General features: G+C 55.1%; 1 protein-coding gene and 1 non-coding gene across 2 annotated transcripts in view; both read left to right on the plus strand.

The window, feature by feature from the left end:
• Positions 1-1239: 1239 nt before the first annotated feature.
• RAMP1 (receptor activity modifying protein 1) overlaps positions 1240-19949 on the plus strand; it is a 51424-nt gene continuing 32714 nt past the window's right edge. The window contains exons 1-2 of the mRNA XM_516183.8: positions 1240-1402; positions 19175-19313. Coding sequence (XP_516183.2) covers positions 1351-1402; positions 19175-19313 — 191 coding nt within the window. The 5' untranslated portion in view covers positions 1240-1350. The remainder of the gene's footprint in view (positions 1403-19174; positions 19314-19949) is intronic.
• On the plus strand, positions 11546-11624 carry LOC112208481 (small nucleolar RNA SNORD55/SNORD39). The gene has a single exon (XR_002942959.1). It is a non-coding gene; the product is annotated as a small nucleolar RNA SNORD55/SNORD39 (small nucleolar RNA).

Consider the following 19949-nt stretch of genomic DNA (forward strand, 5'->3'; position numbering starts at 1 on the left):
CAAGGGCTAATCAAGTCAAGAGAATGTGTGCCCTCCCCCACCATCTCACCCCTCACTCTCAGAACACTTGGGGCCCCTGCACAGGTGGTAGGCATGCTGGCCCTGAGTGCCCTCGCAGCCTGTGTTAGAAGAACCAGTGGATGACCTCGCTGTCGGCTGTCTCCCCTTCTCTAAGCTTACTGCAGGTGGCAGCAGCCTCTCAGCCACAGACTGTTCCCTTTCCTAGGAGAAAACGTTGGTCACTCAGCAATGCTGTGCACTTGCAGCTTCCACCACAAAAGAGACAGCTGTGGCCGCAGCACCAGGGTGGTGATTCTTCCCCCTCCAAGGGCAGTGGTGCATTCCTTAGCACAAGTATAAATTTACTGTTGCTAAGAGTTCTCGGAACAGGATAATACAAGAAGGAACCACTGCAAGTGAAATCCAGCCACCAGTAATGCCGAGAGGCCAGGCCTGTGCCTCCCAGAACCTGCTCCTCCGTAGGCTTCCCCGGCCCATCTCCAGAGCGCCCTCCTCTCACCACTTTACATAAACGAATGTACCCAAGATCCCCCATCAGTTTTCCATGCAGCTGCCAGAGTGCCACCAAAGCAAACCTCATCTCAGGACTCTGTGGCCAGGCCCTCACAACCTCCTGCCAGGCTCTCGCTACCTACCCATCAACGGCAAGACTCCCAGGCCATCTCAATCCCCCCAAAGAGCCCTGTTCCTCCAGCCCCACGGCTTCTGTTCACCTGCCGTGCTGTCCCCGCCTCTGCCCACCCACTCATCCTGCAGATCTGGAGCAGCATTCCAGGGCCTGGTAAGTGTGCGCCATTTTGGGTTACTACGGGTCTCGCCAGGCGCGGCGGCGAGTTTTGCCCCCCACGCTCCCCAGCGCCTGCACCTGGGCGGAGAGGTAGATAAGGCTGGGAGATCTTAGCCTTTTGCAAGGCAAACACCAGGCAGGAACGCCCAGAACCTCGGAGGAGGAGGAGGGGAAGATCCCCAGGTGGAGACCAAGGTGCCGCTCACGCTGAGTCGTCTAGGAGACCCTCCCTAGTTTAAAAAGTGTTTATTTGCTGGGAGAACATTTCAGGAGGCCTTCCTGGGACCCCAAGTGTGCCGCCCCCCGGGAGGGGCCTGGAGACGCCCGCGCGGCCCCCCTGCAAGGTTTTACCGGCCCTGGGCGCCCCCGGCCCTGGCACCCAGCCGGGGAGCCGCAGTGGGCCGGGCCGCGCGGCCGCCGCCTCCCACCGCTCCCGCGCCCGCTCCCGCCCCCGGCGCGTCTCCTCCGGGCCCGCGCCGCGGCGGGCTCAGTCCTCAGCGGGGCGCGTGGCGAGCGGACTCGACTCGGCACCGCTGTGCACCATGGCCCGGGCCCTGTGCCGCCTCCCGCGGCGCGGCCTCTGGCTGCTCCTGGGTGAGTAGGGCCAGGGGTCTCGGCCGAGCTCCCTTCCCCTGGCCAGCCGGTGTCCTCTAGGGGAGAGGAGGGGAGCGGGTGGGGGCGGACGCCGCGGGCGCACAGATCCGCTGCCCTTGAACGCGGGCCGCCCCGGTTCCAGGCGGGAGGCCCCAGGGTACAGGGGAGGCGGAGGGCGCGGACCGGTGTTGCGCTTCTCGCCGGGGAAGGGACGGCTTTGGGGACGTCGGAGAGCGGGCATTCTGGAAAGCGTGGGGCGAGTCAGCCCTGCACACTGGAGAAGTAGTTTTCAGAAGGAAAAACAGGACGCGGGATTCCCCAGCCCCGCACCTCGTTTCTCAGGCTGTGCGCCGCGGTGACTGCCAGCGCAGGCTCCCTTCCCTAGGCCGTCCCGCGTTGCAAAACCTGCAGACAGGCAGCTTGCAGAAGACGCAGTGTTCGGAAATCAGAACCACAGCCGGTTTGTATGGAAATTAGTCAACACTGACAATCTGTCGCCTGCAGCAGTTGCTTGTTTGCAAATCACGTCTTTTGCAGAAATGAGGCCAGCCCTTTTCGGGACATTTCCATCGCTTTTTTTCTTTTTTCTTTTGGTTTGCTTGTTAACTTGGCACTTTTGGCTAATAGAAATTTAAAGAAGGACGGGTCCCTTGGTGAAGTGGTGGAACATGTTTGGCTTTCCACTTGGAGGGAGAAGTGGAGATTAGCAGCAGCCCCATGGCCACAGGAACTGGCCACACACTCGGCAAGAAACGGTGCTGTTCACTTCCCTTGTCTGTAATGTGTTCCTAAAATGCTAACTCAAGCCCCTTCTAAACCGCTTTGGTTATTGCATTATTCCGTGTATTTAGCTACCTTTTAACGGAAACTGTGAATAGGTTACTGGCGTGGGAGAACCCAGTGTCCCTGGGAAGGCCGGAGCAGTTGTTTCTGGTATGTGTGGCCTTTCCCCGGAAACAGTGATGTTGGTCAGAGGCACCTGCCGCACAAGACCTCTTCGGCGCTGGCACTGGGCAAGCAGGGACCACCGGCGCTGTTGTAGCTGGGGGAGCGGTTCGTGGCCCAGCAAGGAGAGCGGCCAGGGCTTCTTGGGAGCCATGGATTTCTGGTCCCTATTTGTAAACCTCTCCAAGGGGTGGCAGATCTGCATAGAATCCTCAGAGGCCGATATAATATAATCTGAAAGCGGATCTTGCCACTTTAGAGTTTTGGCTGAAGTTACGTGGAAAGCAGAATCTCGCAGTAATTTTATTCTCTCCATTTGGCTTGACATGGCCTTCACTGTTTTCGTTTCCTAAGAAACAAATATTTCTTTGTTAGCAAGGCAGAGAGCTGGGTTGTGGAATATTTTTTACATAAATAACCAAATAAATAAACGTTCTTTACTAGTGTCCAGAGGCTGAACCCTCTAAAGCTTGTGTAAATAAAGCACTATGTCACGATCACATATAAAGACCTTCCTTGTTTACCAAGAAAACTATTCATGTTCTGCCGAAAGTCCAAAGTCCTGTAATTTTAACGTTATTTTGAGTGGCCTGGCTAATGTTATATCTTGGAAGAACAAACAAAACTTTATGAGGTTATCAGCAAATTAATGTCATTGGAGCCCAGCTGTAATTAGTAGAATTACTGAGCACAGGCTGTTTCCTTCCCAAACTGTAGCACTAGCCAGGTCTCCTTGGTGATGAAGATTTTGCTACCCAGAATGGCAATGTGGAATTTTTTTAAGTACTCTAGTTTACAGGTTTAAGAACTTATCTGTGACAATTTTACAATCAAGCTATCTGTCTTAGGTAGTTATTAAGAATCTCACAATCCGGCCAGGCATGGTGACTCACGCCTGTAATCCCAGCACTTTGGGAGGCTGAGGTGGGTGAATCGCCTGAGGTGAGGAATTCGAGACCAGCCTGGCCAACATGGTGAAACCCCGTCTCTACTAAAAATACAAAAAAATTAGCCAGGCATGGTGGCAGGCACCTATAATCCCAGCTACTTGGGAGGCTGAGGCAGGAGAATCGCTTGAACTCGGAAGGCAGAGGTTGCAGTGAGCTGAGATCATGCCACTGCACTCCAGCCTGGGTGATAAGAGTGAAACTCCGTCTCAAAAAAAAAAAAACTTAGGATCCATATATAGTTCTTTTCCCTCTGAGCATCCTGTGTACTCTTCTGTTTACTGGAGACTCTACGTGCATTCTGAAAGGTTTGTGTATAGACACCGAAAAGCTGTTCGTTAATCAGGAAAGAAGGATGCGTTAGAAGCCCCTGGTTTTTCGCATCCATCTTCACTCAGGGAATGCTGGCTGGTGCTGTCACACATGAACTCAGTCACCTGTCCTAGGAAACGCATGCCTTCCTTGGCTGTCACGTGGGAGCCAGGGTTTTTTTTAATGGCTGCAACATTAATTGAAATATATGACTTTATATAAATACAAGTAGAATTGGAATGATGGGGACATCACAGGAAATGCTATGTGACTGCTTCAGATTGCCATGCGGTTTTAAATCTGGACACAGTTCTCATGCCAAAGTCCAAATCTGAAGGATTCTTATTTGCTAATCAACTCAGTGTGTTTGTTTACCCTCTCTGTGTGTTTAGCTGCAGGAAGAAATTTCTGGATTTTTGTCTTCCTTCCATAGGCGCATGCCTGTCAGTGTGCTTATTACCAGTCCGAGGCCAGGGCTGTTGAGAAACATTTATATCCACAGTGCAAATGGTAGATTCAGCTCCGGGAAATGTTTTAGGTGGAATCTTTACTTAAGGCTAGTTGGAAAAGTCTGTCCTGATTTTTTTCCCCAGAATGCGCCCATTTCATAGCTTCAAATCAGTTACAACTGGCGTCTGGCTGACTGTGTGATGCAGGTGCCATGTGTAGTGTGAATTCCAGCGGAAATGCTGAGCCCAGAGAGTGAAGCCCCTCGGGCTTGCCTACCAGTGCCCCTGCCAGTGCCCCCGCCAGTGCCCCCGCCAGTGCCCCCACCCCCAACTCAGGCCTAGAACCCCTCTTTCCTGACGGTCTTTGTGGTATGGTGGGCTAGCCCTCAGTGGTCCCTGAGCCAGGCCTGGCCATCCAGATGGTCCCAGGGAGGAGACTGGCCGCAGGCTGGACAGTCAGTGTTCTGCTGGAACCACGGGGAAAAGCTGCGTCTTTCCTCCAGGCTGGATCTGAGTGGGGCTGCCACAGTCTACCCTGTGAGCCATGGGGGAGCACCTGTCCGTGACATAGAGCACTCCTGAAGCCTTTTGAGCCCCTAGATCGAGCTCATGGGGTACACATTTCCATCATGTGACCCATAACGTTTGAGATGGGTGTCTGTCCCTTGCAGGGACGGCAGGCTCAGGGGGCTCCCAGAATGTCGTACCTGGGGGACTGTGGGAATCCTGCCCAAGAGCCTCCTCCTCCACTGGGGACCCAGGGAGGCCTCCTGAAAGAGGAGGTGCTGCAGCCAGGAAGACAGTGGGAGCTGGGAAGGGGACAGGGGAGCCCGGGCTACAGTGGCCCTGGTGGCTCCAGCACTTGCTGGACCGTGTGCCCACTGCCCCAGCCCACCAGTTTCTTGGTGGCAAATGAAGAGGCAGAGACGGTGCTGCCAGGGCACTGTTCAGTTCCCAGCCTGCCATACCCCCTGCCTACCTCTGACACATCCCACAGCAGACATATGAAGCCCTGGAGGGATGTCCTTGTCCCCAGTCCTCTCTGCTCCGGAACAGGAGGACCCTCAGCTGGGTGATGTTCCTGGAGGACCTGTTTCTCCTTGGTGAGGAGGATGCGTCAACACGGCCACCATAGGAGGGCTCCCAGCCCAGACAAAATCGTACTCACTTCACCGAATGACGTTATTCTGTTCAGGAAAAATATTTTTTTCCTAAGGTGGTTTATTTCAGTAATTTCTGGGGCATCCAAAAGGCATCACTTTAACCATCTTTTAAATCACGGCTTCTGGGTGGCTTTGTTGGAGCAGGGTCCAGGGGGACACACTAGCCAGATGTGGCAGGAGTGCAGGGCTATGGGCCTGAGTCACAGCACCACCCCCCCTGCATTCTCAGCTCTCTCGGTGACTCCTCGCCGTGCTCCGAGAGTGCTTCACTCCCTCCCATGTGCAGTCACACGGTGGATTCTCTGGGACCGAGAACCAGAATCCCAAAACCCCAGGCCCCGGCCATCCACTCTGCCCTCCGCCAGGGTTAGCACCACCTCCACCCCTCACGGGGACAACTGCCCAGCCTCCCAGAACCGCCACCCCACCCGCCACCCCAGGGACAGGGGGTCTTCCTCTGTGCCCCCAGCAGACCCTCAGGGTACGTTAGTGTCACCCCCACACGTGCCATGTTCAGGCCCCCAGGCCTTGGCTCCGGGGAAGCGGCTCCTGAATTAGCTGAGAGTTCTGGGAAACCACGGGGGCAGGAGGGGAGGCAGAGTGACCTGGCCCGTGGCCTGGGCCAGCTCACTCCAGGGGGTGGGGTACAGCTTGCCCAGGAAGCCCTGCCCCCTGTTCTCCCGGACCACGTATCCCCACACGAGTCTCAGGAAGGACTGTCTTGAGTCTGACACCACCTGGGAGGAGAAAAGTCAGTGATTTGCCCAACCATGCGAGTGTTTGCTTCGTAAGGCCTGCCCCTGTCGGGTACCCTGGCCCCAGGCCGGGAGGGGAAGAAGCCTAGAAAGCATTGCCTCTTCAACGGACACTTGGTGACTGACACCCGGGTTGGCTCTCTCTGCAGGGATTTTCTTGCCTCTGGAGGAGACAGTTGTGAGAGGGAAGCGGGGGAGGTGGATGGATGAGGGAATGCCGGGAAAGCGCGGCACCGTTTCTCCTGGAAACACCCATCTGCCACCTCACACACAGGACACCCAGGGTCAGGACTCGGAGGGGGCAGAGGACAGGGGTGCAGAGCAGCCTGCTACGGTAGGGTGTCCTACACAACCCAGGGCAGCTCCCCCAGAGGATGACCCCACACCAAATGTCCATAGTGCCAGGGTGGGGCAGCCCTGCTGCATGTCAACCATGTAGACATGTGGTGCTACTTAAATGCAGCAGGAAATAAACAGGAGACCACGGAGCACAGCCCTGAGGAGCAGCGGCAGCACAGTCCAGAGGGCAGAGGGCAAGGACGGTTGTGCAAAGGACCTGCTTTTTGGAAGTTCCTGGAAGCCTTTTTGTCTGAAGCATGGTGGGGAAGAGGGCTTTGAGCCGAAGCTGGTGCTGGAGGAAAGACCCATTCTCTAAGCATTCAGATCTCATTCCTAGGGCAGTGGGAAAACCTTGAAGGACATTAAAGGGGGTGACAGGACAGAAGGTGTGGTTTAAAGGAGCCCTCAGCTGTGGCCCCCAGCATGGGCAGGAGGCCAGGCAAGGATAGGAGTGGGAGGGTTCCAGGGAGTCCTGGAGGCGAAAGTGATGGACTCCAGTCCCTGGGCCTGGATGCAGGAAGTGAGGCAGCGCTGAGGAATGAAGAACAGCACCTGGCAGAGCTCCTGGGGGAGCAGGGAGGGCAGGGCAGGGGAGAAGAGAGGAGAGGAGGGGAGGGGAGAGCAGGGGAGAAAAGAGGAGCGGAGGGGAGGGCAGGGGAGAAGAGAGGAGGGGAGGGGAGGGCAGGGGAGTAGAGAGGAGAGGAGGGGAGGAGAGTGCAGGGGAGGGGAGATGACACCCCAGGCCACAGCCAGGGCTGCCAGGAAACATGGGAGCCCCAGGCAAACTGGAATTTCAGATAAACAAGAAGCATAAGCCTGTCTCATACAGTATCGGGGACATGCCTCAAAAACCACCGTTTCTCTGAGATGCAGATTTTGCAGGGCCTCCTGTCATTTGCTGCACCTGGCAGCCCCGTCCTCAGCAGCCACATGGGGTTCAGCGTTCCCCTTGGATTCTGAGGGGTGATGGTATGTAGACAGGAGTCTGTGCAAATCAAGGGTTCAGAAAGAGGTATGGCCAAGAGAAGTGTTTCTGGTGGCAGCAGGGCCTGGACTATGTCAGATCCTTGCTTGGAGGGGTGACCAGTAAGAGTGGGTAGAAACAGGCCCAGGCTCCTTGTGAGAGGCCAGAGAGGACGATCGGGGAGGACAGAGAAGGAAACGGGCCCCAGGCACCACTGGGCACCTTGACATGATTGGTGGTGGGGGGAGGCAGATGGCAGGGTCCTTTGCAGGAGAGGCGGCAGCGAAAGCTGCCCTTAGGAGGCAGCGAGGAGGTGAAACCAGAGAGCATGCCTGTGTAGGTTTCCTCCAGTGCCTTATGGTTGTAAATACACAAACCTTTGATGCATCTGGAATTTACCTTAATTTCCTAGCAATTTTTATCAATGGCTAAATATTTGGGGGATTTTCGTGGTAATTGCACTGAATGTATTAACTGGTCAGGGAGGATTAAATCAAGACCACCGGCTCGAGAAACAGCAGTCTGTTCCACCACCCCCACGTCTGCATCCAGGCCCTTCCACAGAGATCTCATTTCTCCTGCAGATGACTCATTCAGTGTCTAGGAATCCGGTGCTCTGTGGCCACTACCGAGAGTGGGATATTTTCCCCCATTTTATTTTCTAGCTGGTCATCGCTGGGCTAAGAGGAAGCTCCTCTTCTGTGTGTTTGTTTTGTGACTGTTGTCACCCTGTGCCTGTTTTTTATTTTAGTTTTTTTGCTTCCTGCTTGGTTCTTCAGGCCATTCATAAGGTCACCCGTAACCTAGGGTGGTCCTACCACCTCTTAACAATTTTCCCTGTTTTGTTCTCCAGTCGTACTGTGTTGGAGAGTGACTCACTGCTGAGTAGGGGAGTGACAGCAGCTGCCTTCCTTTGCTGCTGGCGATGGCAATACAAGTGACCCTTGAACAACGCAGGGGTGGGGCGCCGAACCCCCACATGGCCAGAAATTCGAGTGTAGCTCTTGACTCCCCCAAAGCTTAACGACTAATAGCCTACTATTGAGCAGAGGCCTTACTGATAACATTATCTGTCAGTTAACCCATATTTTGTATGTTACATGTATGTATACTGTATTCTTCTTTTTTTTTTCTTTTTTTGAGACTGAGTCTCCCTCTTTTGCCCAGGCTGTAGTACAGTCCACCTCCCGGGTTCAAGTGTTTCTCCTGCCTCAGCCTCCCCAGTAGCTCAGATTATAGGTGCCCGCTACCATGCCCGGCAAATTTTTGTATTTTTGGTAGAGACGGGGTTTCACTATCTTGGCCAGGCTGGTCTCAAACTCCCAACCTCAAGTGATCCACGCATCTTGGCTTCCCGAAGTGCTGGGATTACAGGCGTGAGCCACTGTGCCCGGCCTATACTGTATTCTTATAATAAAGTAAGCTAGAGAAAAGAAAGTGTTATTAAGAAAATTAGACCCAGCATGGTATCTCACGCCTGTAATCCTTGCATCTTGGGAGGCCAAGGTGGGAGGATCGCTTGAGTCCAGGGGGTGGAGGTTGCAATGAACCAAGATCACACCACTGCAATCCAGCGTGGGCAATAGAGTGAGATCCCATCTCAAAAAAACCCACAGAAAATATATATACTTTTCATTAAGTGTAAGTGGATCATCCTAAGGTCTTCATGTTGAGGAGGCCAAGAAGGAGGAGCAAGAGGAGGGGTTGGTCTTGCTGTCTCAGTGGCGGCAGCGGCAGAAGAAAAGCTTCATGTAGGTGATCCACACAGTTCAGAGCCATGTGGTCAAGAGTTAACACCTTAAACCTTCTGTCTTTCTCCTTTGGGGCCAGATGCTTTTTTATTGTATTTTTGTGGGGGTGGGGGTGGGAGAGGGATGGAGAATGCATCTTCTTCCCGTGTGTAAAGTAAGCTTTTGTCCTGTGAAGGAAGAACCGTTCGATGTGACACAGCAACCTGCCCAGCTGGACATTGTCTCAGTGCTGGCAGGCCGCTGGAACTGGCGAGGCTGTGACTCAGGAGAAGTGGTCAGAGGCTGCGAACCTACCGTGTTTCTGGGATGAATGGAGTGTTTCCTCATTCCTGTGCAGCCTTTTGGCAGTCTCAGGTGTCTGTTGGCCACTGTTTGTTCTGAGTGTGGCTTTGTTCTTCCTGAGTGAGCTTGCTCTGTACTTTACCTTGGGAGTTTTATTACCAGCATTGGGTTTTCTTCCCAAGATACAGGTTGTTGACCCTTATTCTTTCCCTGTGTGCTAGGATAGTCAGGATGATGGAAATAAGCAGTTCTTTGAAGATCTAGAGGGTCTTCATTTTCACCTGCAAAACCACCGGGGCCAGGCTCCTTTTCATGATGTAGAAAATTGGCAACCTTTTCAGTATCTTTCTGGTGTTATTGGTCCCCTTGGGTTTTCTGTCTTTTTTTTCTTTTTTTTTTTTTTTTGGTTGGAGTCTTGCTCTGTTGCCCAGGCTGGAGTGCAGTGGGGCAATGTCAGCTCACTGCAACCTCCACCTCCCAAGTTCAAGTGATTCTCCTGCCTCAGTCTCTCAGGTAGCTGGGATTACTGGTGCCTGCCACCACGCCCAGCTAATTTTTGTATTTTTAGTAGAGATAGGGTTTCACCATGTTGGCCAGGCTGCTCTCGAACTCCTGGCCTTCGGTGATCCACCCAACTCAGCCTCCCAAAGTGCTGGGATTACAGGCGTGAGCCACTGTGCCTGGCTGGGGTTTTCTGTGTCTTGTAGCAGTGATGTTGTTTTACATTTTCCTCTGAAGTTGTTCATTTTATCCACATATCATTATGTGAACAATTATTTTTCTAATTCCCTCTACATCTGTGAACATCTGTCCTTTTTAGTGCAATTTTGTGAATTTGTATTTTCATGTTATTTCTTGATCAGAATGGACAGTGGTTAATCTGTGATTAGTCTCTTCCCCACTGATTCCCTCCCCCCGCCAAAAAAAAAAAAAAAAACAGTTCTTGAGTTTACTTACTCTACACTTTTTCTTCAATGCCTAACGCATTTCTTTTTGTTCTTTGCTGGCGTGGGAATGAAACGTCATCGGTTCTCTGCTTGGCAGCTTGGCTGGATCCCCTGAGTTTGCCTCTGCCTTGTGCTCATGGTTGATATTTTCTGGATTCTCTGTATTTGTGGTTTCTGTTTCCTCTTTAGCACGTGAATTGTTTGGAAGCAAGTTTTTACAAATCTCAGGGGCTCCGGCTTTTTGGTTTCTCTCCCGATACTCATTGCTAGTTTATTGCACTGTGGTCGGGGCCAGAGCGGGAACCACAACCATGACTTAGTGTGCATTGCGGGTTCTTTCTTGGTCTTACAAATTTTTCGTGTTGTAAATGGCCCATAAGCCCGTGGGAGGAGTGTGGCGTTTTTATGTATCCATTCCGGTCATCATATTAAATTTAATACTTAGGGCCTCCGTATCCTTATTTTCATCTTCTCCATCCATGCGCATTGTGTGAAAACCCTGCACTGCGTTTGTGATCCTGCCTGCTTTCCCTGGGCACGTGTTGCTGCGTGTTCGTGCAGGGGAGAGGATGGGGAATTCCATATGTGACCCTGCCAGTCACAGCTGCATGGTGACTTCTTATAGCTCTGTCCCAGTCATTGCTTTTTTAATTTTAATTGCAGTAAAGTATACACCACATAAAATGTACCATCTTACCTATTTTTAAGTGTACAGTTCTGTGCCACTAAGCACACTCACGCTGCTGTGCAACCATCGCCACTATCCATCCCTAGAAGTTTTTTCATTTTGCAAAACTGAAACTCTGTCCCAGTTAAACACTAACCCCCTGCTGATTTACCACCTCCCCCAGCCCCTGGGACCCACGATTCTACTTTCTGTCTCTGACTACTCTAGGAACCTGTATTAGTGGAATCATACAGCATTTGTGACTGGCTCATTTCACTTAAGGTTCTTCCGTGTCGTAGTGTGAATCAGAATTTCCTTCCTTTTGAAGGCCAAATAATATTCCACTGTTATGGATAGACCACACTGTGTTTATCCATTCTTCCATGGACACGTGGGTTCCTTCCACTTCTGGCTGTTGTGAATCAGGCTGCTGTGAACGTGGGTGTTCAGATATCTCTGTGAGACCCTGCTTCCAGTTCCTCTGGGCATATACCCAGGGCATATACCCCGGGTCATCAGGTGCTTCTGTGTTTAATGTTTTGAGCAGCCGCCACAGCGTTTCCCCAGTGGCTGTGGCATCGTGCGTTCCCACCAGCCGTGCACAAGGCTCTGGTTCTCAGGGGCCGTGTGAGGCCACCTCTGCCACGCTGCAGGCTCCCCAGCACGCGGTGGGGAACCCCACCTTGGAGAGCCGAGCCGGGGAAGAAAAAGTGTCTCCACAGCCTTGGCAACACTTGTGATTTTGTTTTCGACGGTAGCCGTTCTAACGGGATTGAGGAGCCATTCGTTACTTCACAGGTGGACAGCAGCAGCTTTGTCGGGGACAACATTGTGGTTTCTCGTTGTCTAGTCTTTTGTCTGTGTCATGTCCCGCCACCCACCTTTCGGATGTTCCCCGGAGTCACTTAGCTCTTTGACCTGGTTGAACATCTGGTTTTCTTGTGGATTTTAATGTTGTTTACCAAATCCCAGGGCCTGCCCCGAGGGCCTGGTGACCCTGGGCAGGCCGTTTCCTGTCCTGTGCAACTCTGATCTGCAGGATGGGGTGGTGTGGGAGCACCCAGGTCCCTGCCTGAGGACTCTCCAGGCCTCCGTGGGGGCGGTAGCAGGGCCTGGCCCATGCAGCGCGCTGGTGCTGCTCACCCGCCTGGTGCTGCTCACCCGCCTGGTGCTGCTCACCCGCCTGGTGCTGCTCACCCGCCTGGTGCTGCTCACCCGCCTGGTGCTGCTCACCCGCCTTTCTGGCTTTAAGAAGTATGCTTGGAGCTCATCTAACACCTTATTTTCCATTTTCTGTTTCTTAATACTCACAGGGGCTTCCCGCCTTTTCTCCAGGTCTGTATTTTCCTTGTTCTTCTCTGGTAATTTGGAAGGTAGACAGTCAGTTTTTAGTTCAACCTGTGTTTTATTTTATGACTTAAAAAAATGAGGATTTCTCGGCTTGTCAACTTCAGAAATGAAGAGTGCCGGTTGACAATGTGTAGAGTTTTACTGAATGGCAGTCGGGGGCAGGACCAAGGCTGGGGAGGAGGATGGAGGGTGCTGTGTGCAGTCAGGGGTCTCCCACCAGGTCCCTAAGGTTGGAGGTGAGGCTGGAGGCTGCCACAGTTCTCCAAGTGAGGACTCGGAAGGGCCTGGGCACTTCCAGTAAGAGTGAGCAACACGGATGCAAGAGAGGGACAAAGAACTGTGCACGGCACCCCCATCCGGCACAAAGCAGGCTCTTCGTGGGGGTAGAGGCTCTGAGCCCGAGAGAGGGGACAGTGGGCAGGAATGCAGTGCTTTGCTGTCTTTGAGGACCAAAATCAGATGACAGGTGGAGGAGAAGCTACTTGGTGGAGGCTTTGGCGGGGTAAGCGGCTGTGTGGGTGGGAGAGGAACAACCCGGCCCTGGCCCACGGCCCCGAGGACCTTTCCTCTTCTCACAACCGCCCCTGCACTGGCTGCTCAGAGGTGTCAGCGGATGGCGGGAGTTTCTCAGCCTGGACTTGAGAAGTTGGAATGAGAGGGTCTTGCCAGAGAAAGGAGAGCACCTTGGGGCTTCAGCCAGCTGACCCCTAGAGAGACAGGACTTTAGACAGAGCAGGGGCAGGGAGAGGAGGAGCTCAGACAGCTGAGTGCTTTCACTCTAGAGGATGTCAAGTTTGACCTGGAGGGAAGCAATGGGGAGATATCCCGGCCACACAGGAAACGCCAGGCCATGGTTGACACCTCACGCAGGCACTCGCATGCCTGAAACGGACCAGGCCATGCAGGGAGCAGACGCTCACCGGGGACAGAGGCCTCGTAACCCACCAGGGACAGATCGTGGCAACTGAAGGGACCCTGTTCAGGAGAGCTAGATGTCAGGGAGGCAGCAGCAGGCGTTCCTATGGGCTGGGGAGCTCTGGGTTCCTCCACCGCCCCCCTACCCCAACTCCCTTGGGCCCTGGGCAGTTCTACCCTCTGGGACAGTCGTCCCCAACTCTCTTGGTCCTGCCCCTGCCAGTAAAATAATCTGGACACGCTCCTCCAGGATTTGCTTATAAATTAGACCCCTGTGCCACTGCGCTATGTGTTCTAAAATGTATACAAAAATAGGCTTCTTTAAGCCCAGGAAGTCAAGGCTGCAGCGAGCCAAGAGAGCACCAGTGCACTCCAACCTGGGCAGCAGAGTGAGACCCTGTCTCCAAAAAAGGAAGAAAGAAAACCACTAGATACGGTGATGGTTGTACACCTTAGTGAATTTACTAACAATCATTGAATTGTCTATGTAAAATGGGTGAATTTGTGGTATATAAATTATACTTCAATAAAGGCGTGTTTTAGAAGAGAAAAAATATAGGCTTCTTTGAAAGGAGGGATGCTGAGAATAGTTTACTACAGTCACGACCATCTTTCCACCCTCCTGCGATGGTATCGTCCATGCCTTAAGGACATTAGGGGTTCTTAGCGGGGGCTTCAGGATTGAGTATGGATCGAGCCTGCGCTTAGATGGACGATGCCAGCCCCTCAGCCAAGGAGGGCCTGGCACGGGGAGGAGAGGCGGCTCGGCAGCCTATTCTCGGCCTGCCCTGGTGCTGCTGGGGGCACCTCGTGCTCTATCCAGTCCATGCCCCTTTGCCAAAGTCATCCACTCAGTGACGGTGATGATGGCCACACATCCACTCTCCCAGGGCCCCTGTGCTCTTGGGCATTAGTGTGGGGTGGCCAGGTGACTGCCCAGGTCGTGGGACTCACGCGTGCCCAGTGAGAGCCCCCGAAGCCTCTCCTGGGAAGCCTGAAGGAGGCAGACACCCTGAGGAAGCCCATCTGCAGCCGGGGCTCCTGGCCACGGGTCTCCACAGACATGGGTCACCCACAGCCTTTGGGGCAGGTGTTGGGGTCTCCACAAGAGGTCTCTGACCTCACCATGCCTCCTACATGTTCTGAGATGAGTGTGCCAGGGATTGCATCCAGGCTCTACCACTCCTGGGCTGTGTGACTCTAGGCAGGCTACTTAACCTGTCTGAGCCCCTCTGTCCCTGCCATAATGGTTATTTGCAAGGATTAATAGGCTAATGGTGGCCAGGCACTGTGGCTCACGCCTGTAATCCCAGCACTGTGGGACGCTGAGGTGGGACGATGCCCAGGAGTTCAAGACCAGCCTGGACAACGTGGGGAAACCCCATCTCTACAAAAAATAGAAAAATTAGCTGGGTGTGGTGGCATGTGCCTCTGGTCCCAGCTACTTGGGAGGCTGAGGTGGAAGGATTGCCTAAGCCTAAGGAGGTCAAGACTCTGCAGTAAGCCACGATTGTGCTGCTGCACTCCAGCCTGGGCAACAGACCAAGACCCTGTCTCAAAATCAAATAAAATAGACAGGCTAATGGGTGTAAGGGGCTTAAGCCTGGACTTGGCCTGTGAGCTGCAGCTACTAGCATCCTGGACTGGCTGGTGGGAGGGGAGCAGGGAGGCTTCAGGAATTTGCATGAACTTGACCTAGAACCTGACCTGCACTCTCTGTTTAGCCACCACTCCAGCTGGGAGGAGGACAGTGATGGGGTCTGAGATTCTCTCTCTACAAACCTAAAATACACAGCTACAGAACTGGCCTTTCCTGCCCCATGTGGCACAGACCAAACACAGGCATCAAGTGCATTTGCTGAGTTTGAGACCCATCAGCTCTGTGCCTCTTGTCTCCTTAGAAAGCCCAAACACCTGATGAGCAGTGTCCAGGGGTCCCCTGTGGGGGGCCCGGCTGCCCCGTCCTTCTGTCCCCACCCTGTCACTTTGCTTGAGGGGCCCTCCACCTTTGGGGTGCCTGCTATGCATGCTTATTTCAGGAGCGCTGTCCTGCTGTGGAGAAGGAAGCCGTTGCTCTGAACCCCCCCAAGCAACACTGAGTTCCTAACTTACGCACAGCTCGAGGGAAGCTTCCTGTCTTAACACGCCGAGGGCCGAGTGAGGAACGCAGCTGTCTACCCAGCAACCTCTGCACGTGGCTTTTGAAAGACATGAGTTATGAATGATTACATTTGCAGTCACACAGAGGAATGGAACCCATTTGGCCCTGAATGGCTTGTTTTAAAACTTTGGCAATTTTATCCTATTTTAAAACTTTGATGTTACCTCTCTCTGCAAGGAAAGAAACCACATCAGGCTCGTTTAAGAAAAACCCAAGCATTCTTCGCCTGTACCTAAAAAATGAAACTGGTTTCCAGATTTGCCTGAACAGCTGCCCCTGGCCTCATCCCAGCTGTGGGACTCTGGGCTCCCATAGGGCAGGAAAGAAAGGGCAGCACTGGTCAGGGAGGGCTCTGTCCCTAAGGAGCAAGGGACAATGGGCTGGGTATGGCAGTCCCGCCCCTTGGGAGGCAGAATGGCTCTAAGAGAGGTGGGGGATGCAGCATCCAGGAGGGACCAGCCCAGAGCCAGGCCAGGGTCAAGGCCACCAGACCAGCCCTGCAGCCAGACCAGGACAGGGGGTTGCATGGGTGGTGGAAGCTAGAACTGGCTGGGCTGCAGGATAGGAAGGCCCAGTAGGTTGGGGGCAGGCCGCTGCTCTGGACAGCCCAGGGGACAGCAGGAGATTGACCTGAATTTGACAGGGAGGGCCACCCTGTGGCCTGGGGTGAAAGGACCACTGTCATTTTTTCTGGCCCCTGCACCTGCATTCCCTTCACTTGTTGGAGACCCCACCAGAAGGAGCAGCTCGGCCTCTGCACGGCGACTGGCTCTGCAGGGCGGTTGTGCAGACCCCGCTTCCCAGACCCTCCTGGGGACTTGGGAGGCACCAGGGTCCCTTTACCAGATCCTCCACTGCTCACACCAGCCCCAGTTGGTTTCTGTTGCACGCAGCCAAGGATCCCGACTCAGGCACAGACATGCCTGTTCATCTTCATTTGTCCTAAAAGCGGCTCTTCCAAAGCAGGAGGGGAGTCTGCAGTGGTTCATGACCCTGACACCCAATCTTTCCACTCCAGGCAGGATAGCCTGAGGCACGCTTGCTTCACTCCCAGGCAGAATGGCCACTGAGAAATCCGGGTATGGCCATCTTATTTGCTGGCTCATTTGACAAATATTAATGTGCAAAGCTGCTGGGTGCCAGCGTGAGTCAGAAAGGAGTAGGAGATGAGAGGGCAGCCAAGAGGGTTCTGAGAAAAGAAAGAGACCCTCCACCAGCCCTGAGTGAGGCTCTGAGGAAATGGGCTGGGGGGCAGGTTAGGGGGCAGGCTTCCCATAGGTAGGATCAGCCGGGGGCCTCTTGGAGGACAGGGCAGCGGAGGAGGGCAGGTGGGACTGGGACCCAGGACTCACCAGAGAAAGGCAGTCGGGGGCGGGATGCCAGGAGCAGTGAGGGATAAACAGAGGGACGATTCTCCAATTGCAGCTGGACAGGCAGCCTGGAATTCCTTCCCTGAGTTGACAAGTCAGTGTCTGAGCCCTCCTGAGCTCCTGGGAGCTCCTGGGGCATCACTGTCCACAGTAGGTGGGCTTTCCTAGGGGGCATCTTGATGGGGCAGGTGTCAGAAATAGCCCCTTCCCCAAGGCTGCCCTGACTGGGGGTGAAAGAAGCCCCCAAGGTGGGGGGTGCATCCATAGTGGGCCCAGCCAGCCCCAAGGTGCACTCACAGTGCTGGTATGGACATGGTGGGGACACACCTGTGCTGTCGGGAAGCAGCATGGACTCAGGTGGGTACAGAGCCTCCTGAGGTGTCCCCGGGGTGCCGGGGGGAGGCTGTTCTGCCCTCAGCCTTCCCAGGGGCAGATGCAGCTCCCTCTGTGGCCACAAACTCCAATTCTGGGCACTCATGCCAGGGGTCGAGGGTGGGTGACCCACTGGAGTGAGGTGGGGGGACTCTGTCTCGCTTGCTAGCAGGTCCTGTCCTGAGCTCCTCCGTGGGGCTTTTTCCAACTCCCAGCCTTCCATGCAGGCCCGACTACACCCACATCACTCCCTGGCTTCTTGGGCTAAACATCCCTGATTCAACACACCTGGCTCTTTGGGACCCACTCATGGCCTCAGCCCGGTGCAGGGCTCAGCCTCTCTGGTCAGCACTCTGCTCTCTCTAGCAGCTGTGGGCTGGGCCAGTGCCCAGGTGTGCAGTGTGTGGGATCCGTTCACCCTGACACACCAGCCATTGGGCCTGGAGTGGTGCTCTGCGACGGCACCCCCACCCCACCCCTGCATGGCCACCTGCTCACCCTCCCCCAGGTGCACCTCCAGGGACATCAGGCCATTCCCTGTACTTCCTGCCTCCCATCTGGTGCCCAGCCCCACAGCCCCAGAAGCGGCCAAGTGCTCTCTGGTCCATACCACTTCCGACCATGGGACCTGGGGCCCAGTTCTGAACCCTGAAGCCTCAGTTCCCCCATCCATAAATTGCTGATCGCAGTCAGATCCACTTTGAGGCGGCTGTGTGTGAAGAGCTCCAGGGTGCCCGGCGCATCGGGGCAGCTCCAGTTCCTCTGCGTTTTACTCAGCAGTCCGAGGGGCCCCTCGAGCTCACACCCACCCCAGGCCACGTGCCGGAGACTGGTACTCCAGAACCCCTCGCCCAATCTGCCTGCCCAAGGGCAGCCACCTCTCCTTGGGTGGGCTCCCTGGGCCTGAGGCTGCAGGGGGCAACTTGGTGTCCTCACTCATGAGGCCCAGGGGGCCAGGCAGTGGGCTGCAGGGGCTGGGTGCCCCCAGCGTCTCCCAGGGCAGCTCTGGCCTCCCAGTGCCAAGCTCCTTCCAGGAATTTGGAAGGGCCAGGCCGGTAGGGGTGGGGCTGGGGGTCCCCCCTGGGCAGAGGATGTGGCCTGGGGGGAAAAGGAGGGGGACCTGGGGACAGTGGGAGGGCCAGGAGCCAAGCCCTAAACAGGGAATGCAAAGCCCCTGCCCCCAGCTGCCCTACGAGGTGGCCAAGAAAGAGAGGCTCAGCCTGAGGAGGAAGAAGAAGCCTGGTGGGTGGGGGACCAAGGGCCATGCTCTCCCCGCCCCCCCCCCCCCCAAGCCAGCAGTGAGCTACAGGGGAAATCAGTCAATCCTGATTCTGTGCGGGGCATCGCTGGGCAGGTCACTGTTGCTCTGGTGTATGGCTCGAGGCAGGAGGAGGGAGCACAGTTCATGCTTCCGTTTGTCAGCTCGGTTCATAGCCCGCAGATATTCAGACAGGAGATGTGCCTGCAGCTCCTGGGCTGGGGGGCACAGCCCAGCCCAGCCCATCCCCAGGTACCCGTGGAACAGGGGCAGCCAGAGACTGTCTCCGGGCCCCTCTCATGCTGCCCATGCCTGGGGCAGCCCGGTGGCATAATTGTGGGATGGAAAGTGCCCTGGCCCAAGCTGGCATGGGCACTGAGGGCCAAGCCACCCTTAGCAGGCAGGGAGGGCCTTTGCCAGGTCACAGAACAATTGATGAAGAGCGTCCACTTGGAGCCACAGTCGCCCTCTCCAGGGGTTGCTCAGAGGCCCCGTTCTCCTGGAGTCCGGGCTGCAGGGGGCGGGCGGGCTGGCGGTGATGCCCCTAGGCCTCTGCTGCAGCCCATCATCTCTTCATGGTCATGTCTATTTCAGCCCATCATCTCTTCATGGTCATGTCTATTTCAGCCCATCATCTCTTCATGGTCATGTCTATTTCAGCCCATCACCTCTTCATGGTCATGTCTATTTCAGCCCATCACCTCTTCATGGTCATGTCTATTTCAGCCCATCACCTCTTCATGGTCATGTCTATTTCAGCCCATCATCTCTTCATGGTCATGTCTATTTCAGCCCATCACCTCTTCATGGTCATGTCTATTTCAGCCCATCACCTCTTCATGGCCACTGCCTGCCAGGAGGCTAACTACGGTGCCCTCCTCCAGGAGCTCTGCCTCACCCAGTTCCAGGTAGACATGGAGGCCGTCGGGGAAACGCTGTGGTGTGACTGGGGCAGGACCATCAGGTGAGTCCCATGGCCCCTGGTGGGCAGGACACGGTTGGGGAGGGAGAGGGGGCAAGCGGAGGAGGAGTGGACCACGTGGGGGCTGTGGAAGATCCTTTCTAGACCCCGGAAGGGTTCTTCCCCCAGTGGTGGGGGCCGGGATGAAGACAGAGGAGGGAGCCAGTAGCAGGTGGACGTGAAGAGTGACGGTGGGAGGAGGCCATGTCCTCAATAATCTGGTCTGGGGATGGAGGGTTCAGACTGGGCCATGTCCAGCCAGAGATGCCCGCGGCCTCTCCAAGGGCAGGCGCCTGGGGAATGACTGAGAGTAGGGTCTCATGCCCAGGGTGGCCGGGTCTCTGACTGGAGCCTGGCTTCAGGGACATCCCTGCTGATTCCCTCTGTCCCTGTGGTCAGGCCAAAGCTGTCCTTCCTGGCCCCACCCTGTCCAGGGCTCAGAGCTTCTGGTAATGGAGCAGGCTGTCACCACCCACAGCCCCCAGCAGGACGGCTTCAGCCGAACCCTTCCCCGCCTGGCCCGATCCTCCTGCCCAAGGGCCCTTCTTCCCGCTTGAGGGGCTCCCTCATTGCCTCCCTCAGCCTCCTGGGTGCTGGGCCCCCATCAGCAGGCCTGGGGGTTCTCCCCAGCAGGCCCAG

The sequence above is a fragment of the Pan troglodytes genome, chromosome 13 (genome assembly GCF_028858775.2).
Source record: "Pan troglodytes isolate AG18354 chromosome 13, NHGRI_mPanTro3-v2.0_pri, whole genome shotgun sequence".
NCBI lineage: Eukaryota > Metazoa > Chordata > Mammalia > Primates > Hominidae > Pan > Pan troglodytes.